This window comes from Pinus tabuliformis, chromosome 2_1 (assembly GCF_031772625.1).
Source record: "Pinus tabuliformis cultivar Carrire ecotype Pingquan chromosome 2_1, CPIR1, whole genome shotgun sequence".
NCBI classification, from domain to species: domain Eukaryota; kingdom Viridiplantae; phylum Streptophyta; class Pinopsida; order Pinales; family Pinaceae; genus Pinus; species Pinus tabuliformis.
Genome location: NC_142299.1, coordinates 102,027,428 through 102,035,921, shown reverse-complemented (window position 1 = coordinate 102,035,921; position 8,494 = coordinate 102,027,428). Strand labels below are relative to the sequence as shown.

At 39.9% G+C, this 8,494-nt stretch overlaps 1 protein-coding gene and 1 pseudogene across 1 annotated transcript; both read right to left on the bottom strand.

Annotated features, from left to right (window-relative positions):
• Nucleotides 1–609: 609 nt before the first annotated feature.
• On the bottom strand, nt 610–1,443 carry LOC149198990 (E3 ubiquitin-protein ligase SINAT2 pseudogene; annotated as a pseudogene).
• A 4,780-nt stretch (nt 1,444–6,223) lies between these two features.
• On the bottom strand, nt 6,224–7,463 carry LOC149198989 (putative E3 ubiquitin-protein ligase SINAT1). Its single transcript, XM_089400424.1, has 3 exons — nt 7,359–7,463; nt 6,646–7,064; nt 6,224–6,458 (listed from the first exon to the last, which is right to left on the bottom strand). Exons 1-3 carry the CDS (start codon nt 7,461–7,463, stop codon nt 6,224–6,226), a joined length of 759 nt encoding a protein of 252 aa, XP_089256550.1.
• Nucleotides 7,464–8,494: the final 1,031 nt, after the last annotated feature.

Genomic DNA, 8,494 nt, shown 5'->3' with positions numbered 1-8,494 from the left:
GTTTTGATGCTGTCGAAGTTATAACTCCACCATTCGACCATTTGCACCAAGTGTAACTACCGCAAGTGTTCAAGGATACTACAGGAAACATTAAAAGGCGCCATATACGTCTGACTTCAAGACCTTTATGAAAAGAGAAAGTTGAGATATCTTGTGTCGATATGCCTGCTGTCTATTGCCCAGAATCTGAACGTCCATGTTCAAAAAGGGCGGTATTGACCTTGCTTATGCGCTCCCAATGCACTTATGATATTTCCAAGTGCCAATAAACTCTTGTTAATGTGAACACCTTCTTTGAAACAGAGACCATCCGCACCTGTCTTCTTGGCTCGTTCAGAACCTGCAAGATCCACTAAGTGAAGCTTTGCACATAGAAAATCTTCACACCCATCTTCTGCAGTACCTGGATCACTACTTAATGCCGCATTCCATTTCCTACAGACTCAATATAGATGAACACATCAAACCCTTCATTAATAAGTTTACTCCAAATTCGAGGTAGATTAGACTACGATGAGTCATGGACCCACTATCTAGTAGGATTTACAAATAAGACAATTCCATAGCATCATCTCTGTTCTTTCCATATACGGCCTGTGACCCTCAGTTTCAGCCTTGCCAACACAGCTTTCGTCCATTTGCCCCCACGCCAAATTTTTTTGCTTCATTATCATCACCCATAAAGCGCAAAAAGGCCATATACACAGGGGCCATTCCAAGCTGGAATGTTTCAAAGTGAAGACAGAATTGTTGACCAAAACAGTTGAATACCGTCAGCATCCATGTTGCATTATCCACCTCCTGAGGATTAGGTTTTACATATCGATGATTGAAGGTGCAGCCATTGTGCATGTCCACCTTGTGATCATTTCTCAAGTGAGTCACAAGCGCTGGAATGTCCCCAGTAACTGAGCATTCAGAATTCTGCGTAAGGGCAACTGTAAGGCCTGAACATGCATTGTTGTTCATGCTTGAGCTTGCTATAATATGGGAATATGTCGTGACAACCAAGCTTTTGATGTCTGCAAGGAAGTTCCAGAGATTCTGCAACCTTTTCAAGAGCCAAACATCTTATATTCCCCAGTTCATGTCTGCTAGTGGAGCAACGGTTATGCACCCTCAACTTGCATAAGTTTTTACATGAGAAGATGAAACAGAATGCTCAGGTCAGTAAGGGACATAGTAACAAGAAGAATCAAAGTGACATTCATTTGGACCCATTGAATTGTTTTGTTCAGAGCCACTTTCGGGAAATGTATATGGCAGGACAGAGGCTCGGAGTTCTGAATTAGTTGAGGATGGCATGGGGTATAACATACAAGAATAAAATCTGCTTACATATCCGTTGCTTTGCCTCTGGCAGATACAATCACATGGAAGAACTAATACACGAACAACCTTGTAAGCCTTGATATCTTCAATCTTATCTGAAAGATCTAACATTAGACCTTTTAAGCAGATCAACCTCATCCACAGCAGTTGTAGCCCGTGTACAATAGGCATGATAGGATTTGGGCCTCCACTGAAAACTCGAACAAATCCCCAATTTCGTAGCACGCTACGAAATCACCTAAACAGGTAGCGCTGCGAAACTGCTAAAAAGAATTCATGCGCTGCGAAAACACCCTGTCTTTAAGCTAGGCTAAAAATTTTTTAGCAACAGAATTTTCAGTGATAACAGTGGCTCCACTTGGGATAGTGTGCCCTTGTGGTGCACTAAGAACCTGCAGTTCCAGTGCCTTGTAAAACTTATTTGACAAACAGAAATTTGCTTGACCAGCATGACTGTAGGAGAAAGAAAGCTACATCTACTGAAAAAAGAAATGCTCAGTTAACCTTGAGCTTATTTGCATTTACCTCTACCTACCTACCCTAACCATTTCAACTTCTTTCTGCTCAATCAATATGAAATTTCCAATGTAACCAATCCTCTGTTTTATCTGATATTTGACTTCTTTGACTGCATCGGAGTTCAGAGCCAATATGATAGTGTGATGACCGCTGCCACTGAAATTGTCTCTGATCTTCTTTGAAAAACTGAAATACTGGAGAATAAAACTCTTCCATGTAATCAGCTACAGGATCCCAGAATACATGATCAGCTTGTTTTTCCTTGTAACTTTCCAGCTGTGCAAACTGATCTTCAACCACAGTGTTCAGTTCCTCAATCGTGAAAGAGAAAGGAACCAGCATAGTCTCCTTGCGTTCTGCCATAGAAAACTTCTGAGAATAATGATCATGATCATGAAAACTGTATGCCTGAATTTGTCCTTCTAAACCTTCAATTTCTTTCTCAATGTCTTTGGCAAATTCATCAAAAAATTTCATCTTATCCTCTGACTTGCAGTCAAAGGATTTTAGATATGAGGATAATGACAAAGAAAAAGATTCATTTGTTTCTTCTTTACTATGATCATCATTCCATTGTTTGAAACCTTCAACTGAGGGAGAGTCTGCCACCAACTCTGACCTATCTATCCATTCCTCCAAAAACATGAGCCAAAGGTCTTGAAATGACTTAATGGATTTGGCAGGCAAGCATTCAACCCACTGTTTGCACTTCCCTTGAAGTGAATCATAGAATAATCTTATAAAAACATCTTCATGTTTAACCCTAAGAAGCTCAGAAAAATGACAGAAATATGAGATATGCTTCAGAGTTAAACTCAAATCTTTTCCATTAAATTTGGGACCATTCCTTAGAAAATATGCATCCTTGGGAAAATGATTTGGGAAACCATGAATTCCTGAGAAATCTATGCATGCATACCTTGAACAAAGAATGGCAGCCTCTGGGTCCTTCATAACTCCAGTGGAATCACCATGAATGTATAAACCTTGAATTCTTCAACAATGGAGTCGCCAAGGTAGGTTTGCAGCCTCGAAAACCACTTTGAACTCCTGCTACCTTCAGAAATTCAATCTTAAAATTTCGGGAAAAAATAATCTTCAGACTCCCGGCAGACGCACCAAAATGTTATCACAAAATCAGTACTAAGGGCTGCAGCCAAGCAAGATTTCATGTAACTCTTTCAACCAGACTTTAGACCAAAGATTAGCCTCTTTGGTCAGAGAGGGCTCTCTCACAGACTTTTGATAAAAATCAATCACAACAACAGATGGCTAACTCTTCACACATTCATGAAAACAAAGCTGGTTGGACACATATCAAATTAGTCTTCATTGGGCTATGGAGTCTCACACCTTTAGTAAACAAAAGCACAGTCATTTCATGGAAGTCAAGGCTCTTTGCATTAAATGTTCAAACATACTTCACAAAAACCACAGCTTGCCAAACACACAGGAAGTCAGAGCATAAGATATGAATTCTGAGTGATTGTGCTATAACAAGGCTGTAAAAGAACATTAAGAAAATAAAACACTATCACATTTGAACAATATAATCCATTGAGAATCTTGAGAAGAAACAACCACTGTTTTACTATTACTGTAATAAGTCTTTACATTGGCCCAAATAAACTCTGTTTTTGTATAAAATCTCCAACCCTTTGTTTATTTCTCTTTCAGCTATTTATAAAGTTCTCCTACTTGACTCCGATTCCTCTGAGGGGAATTCGAAGTCCTTTCCTAATGCCACCTATACACCTTTTAAACTAACTAATAAAGTCACTTACTACTAACTGACAGCACTACAATCCTAAACAATTAACGCTGGAATCCTAAGACAATTAAAACTCTAACTCTACATCATGCTAGAAATAGCATTTATTACAACCAAGATGGCGCTCCTACTAGAAAAAGGAGAGAACAGGCTCATTCCCTGACAAGTGGCTTCCTTTAGTTTGGCTGTGATAGGTGTCTGTAGCTGCTTGCTGGCCTTTAATGCAACATGTTTTCCAACACCCTGAAATATAGGAAACTGTTCCTGTTTGTCGGTCCTTAGTTTGCCTCAACATATTCGAATCCAAGGAAGCATGCCTTTTATCTTTAATTACTCAAAATAGCATAGGCTGCCACGTCTTCAATGTGCTGGCCATTTTCCATGTGTGAAGACAACACCTTTCAGAAAAATTCGCTGATTTGTCAACATGCAGCTACAGCAGTTTTGTAGCGCGCTACGAAACTGCTGTGCAAGCACAAAACACAGCTTTGAAATAAGACTTGCACAGACCACCAAAGTGCCGGAAACAAACGCCAGATAATAATGTAATCTGCTCTCTATAGTCAAACAAAACATCTCAGCAATAATATCCTCTGCCTTGGCAATATCTTTGTTGAAGGCATACAACACAGATCTCAATGATTGAAGAAATTGTAATGCCTCATCCAGTTCAGGGTTTAATGCCCACTGCCACATTTCAAGTTTTTTTTTTTATATGTTCGAGCAAGGAGAAAAATCTTGAAGGGCTAACAGAGCTTAATAATTTCACTTCAAGTTTATCACGAGGAATAGAGGGCATTCCAGTTCTTCTACTATATCTTCATCCCAATAACAAGGATTTTGATCTCTGCATTTTCCATCTTCATAAACAGGTTCATCATCTTCTTCATAAACATCATCACTGGCGACTTCTGAGACCATCTCTACAGAACATTCATCCAATACCTCCTCCTGACCTTTAAACTTCCCAATGTTGGTGCATGCATCAACAGCTGCAAGAGCATCCAGCTTGCAGACACTCTGTTCAACAGCCACATGACAATCAACCATACACACACCCTGAGTAACTGCTACAGTGTCTTTCACATTGCAAGCGCTCTCATCAACTGTCACTGGAAACCCAATATTGACTTTCCTCTCTTCAACAGCCTCAATGAACTCAGCCTTGTAGGCACTCTCATTACCAGTTACTGGGGCATCAACCTTAGAAACACTCTCATCAATTGCCATGGGTTCTTCAACCATGCCCAGGCTTTCATCTTTTAAACCAGGTTCATCATTATGGCAGAAATTATCATTGACAGCCATAGTCGCATTAACACTGCGAAATCCTTCAACTGGGAAAGATGCATCAATCATCTGGTTCACTATCGGTAGTGTTACAAGGTGAGTCAGAAACAATGCCATCTTTTAGAACTTCAGCGCCATTAGAAACTTCAATCTCATGTTTGTCATGCCCCAAAGCATGCTTATGAGAAGCAAACGCTTCCTTATATCCCCAGTGATTTTCTTTAGAAGTTTCATTCGATACTGCTATAGAATCCTTTACAAGAGCTATCCCTTGCGCTACTTTACAGAATGCATCAGTTTCTAGAATTAAGATAAGGTGTCTGTCATTTGTGAAATGCCCTTCTGTCTACTTCTGTTCCCTCATGACTTCTGCCCTAGTGGAGGAAACCTCTCAAACTCTGTTTCCTGGATGAAATCATCTGCAATATTCCTAGGCTGACTGTGCAAATCAAAGCGCTGCAATCTCTGCCTTTCTGGATTAATCCCATTGCTTAACATGTTTTCAGGGACCATAGTCTCTACCACTCCTTTGTTATGCTTCCCTGCCAATTTGTTATTTTCATCAATCAGTGAACCTTTGTCACTATGTGCAGATACCTTCACTGCCTGATGATTTTGTGGCCCAAATGAACCACCATGATATCCGTCTTTTCCAACATTTGCCTGCTTGCATCGATGGATTTCGGGCTTTTATTGCTGAACATACGCATGTACAGAATGCTAGACGGCTTAACAGAACTGTCGCCATTACTGAACTTCAATTAGGTTCCCGTGATCCTCGTTACAATATTATGGACTGGTGCGAAGAGGTGCTGCGGCTTTGAATACCACATCCGCAGATAACTATCCGAGACAACTGCAATAATTGCATTGTATTTCTAACTCAGATCACCGCGTGTTTCATTTTTTGGCGTGCTCTGGAGTGCTTTAAATCTAGCTCTGTATATCTAGGAACATCATCCAGAACAGCATATGGATGTTTTGAACAAGAAACTCCACCATAAGGACGGCTAGGCGCATCCAAATAGCTATTCACACGTTCCAGATGTCAGCTATATCCATCATTAGCTTTCATTACATAAGATTGCATGTTACCACGTGTTCTCTTAATGTTTTGATGCTGTCGAAGTTATAAATCCACCATTCGACCGTTTGCACCAAGTGTAACTACCGCAAGTGTTCAAGGATACTACAGGAAACATTAAAAGGCGCCATATATGTCTGACTTCAAGACCTTTTTGAAAAGAGAAAGTTGAGATATCTTGTGTCGATATGCCTGCTGTCTATTGCCCAGAATCTGAACGTCCATGTTCAGAAAGGGCGGTATTGACCTTGCTTATGCGCTCCCAATGCACTTATGATATTTCCAAGTGCCAATAAACTCTTGTTAATGTGAACACCTTCTTTGAAACAGAGACCATCCGCACCTATCTTCTTGGCTCGTTCAGAACCTGCAAGATCCACTAAGTGAAGCTTTGCACATAGAAAATCTTCACACCCATCTTCTGCAGTACCTGGATCACTACTTAATGCCGCATTCCATTTCCTGCAGACTCAATATAGATGAACACATCAAACCCTTCATTAATAAGTTTACTCCAAATTCGAGGTAGATTAGACTACGATGAGTCATGGACCCACTATCTAGTAGGATTTACAAAAAGACAATTCCATAGCATCATCTCTGTTCTTTCCATATACAGCCCGTGACCCTCAGTTTCAGCCTTGCCAACACAGCTTTTGTCCATTTGCCCGCACGCCAAATTTTTTCTTCATTATCATCACCCATAAAGCGCAAAAAGGCCATATACACAGGGGCTATTCTAAGCTGGAATGTTACAAAGTGAAGACAGAATTGTTGACCAAAACAGTTGAATACCGTCAGCATCCATGTTGCATTTTCCACCTCCTGAGGATTAGGTTTTACATATCGATGATTGAAGGTGCAGCCATTGTGCATGTCCACCTTGTGATCATTTCTCAAGTGAGTCACAAGCGCTGGAATGTCCCCAGTAACTGAGCATTCAGAATTCTGCGTAAGGGCAACTGTAAGGCCTGAACATGCATTGTTGTTCATGCTTGAGCTTGCTATAATATGGGAATATGTCGTGACAACCAAGCTTTTGATGTCTGCAAGGAAGTTCCAGAGATTCTGCAACCTTTTCAAGAGCCAAACATCTTATATTCCCCAGTTCATGTCTGCAAGTGGGGCAACGGTTATGCACTCTCAACTTGCAGAAGTATTTACATGAGAAGATGAAACAAAATGCTCAGGTCAGTAAGGGACATAGTAACAAGAAGAATCAAAGTGACATTCATTTGGACCCATTGAATTGTTTTGTTCAGAGCCACTTTCGGGAAATGTATATGGCAGGACAGAGGCTCGGAGTTCTGAATTAGTTGAGGATGGCATGGGGTATAACATACAAGAATAAAATCTGCTTACATATCCGTTGCTTTGCCTCTGGCAGATACAATCACATGGAAGAACTAATACACGAACAACCTTGTAAGCCTTGATATCTTCAATCTTATCTGAAAGATCTGACATTAGACCTTTTAAGCAGATCAACCTCATCCACAGCAGTTGTAGCCCGTGTACAATAGGCATGATAGGATTTGGGCCTCCACTGAAAACTCGAACAAATCCCCAATTTCGTAGCACGCTACGAAATCACCTAAACAGGTAGCGTTGCGAAACTGCTAAAAAGAATTCATGCGCTGCGAAAACACCCTGTCTTTAAGCTAGGCTAAAAATTTTTTAGCAACAGAATTTTCAGTGATAACACCTTGGTTACAAGTTCCCATAAATATTTAGTGATGAATATAGGTAGCATGTGTTTGCTCCAATAAAAATAATTTGTGAGAACAAGTTTAGGTGATCCGTAAACAGTTGTGGATATTCCACTGGACATTTCATCACAACAGATCTAATAAAATTATAATTAAAATATGAAATTCTACACTATTACAATTTTCTTATATTTCTAGATATTTAGATTTTACTATTAATAGTGCATGCATGCGAATGAAAATTATGTAGAAAATAGAGAATAGAAAAATAACAGCTCACACATATATCCAACACAAGATATGCTCTGGGAAACCCTTTCGGGAGAAAAACCCAGCTGGAAGGTGAAGTCGCTCCGCTCTCTTTCTTTGTATGGAAATATGGCTGCGAATACAAAAAATTATGGTTTGTAGCCCATGGGCTACTACAAAGAACAAATCCTCTCTGTTTTATCAACCTCCTATCCCTCTTGGCCATTTTTGCTTAACTATGGAACAAATGCACTCTAAATGATGGAACCCCTTTTCCTCCTAGTGGCTCGGTTTTAACACCAACCGATAGCCTAGTAGTGGTTAGGTTTGACTACTTCAACTCTTAACCATAGTTACAATATAGAATATTCTAGAGTTTTCTATATCATAATCATGTGGCTAGCCATTTTTCCATAAATAATGGGGGCTGACATGACATCCTTTCAAACTATGGTGGTGAAAACATGAAGGTCAACTTCTGCGAGGCATAACTTTCAATATAGACTTTGATTGATGCAATTCTTGTGCAATTGGAAAGGT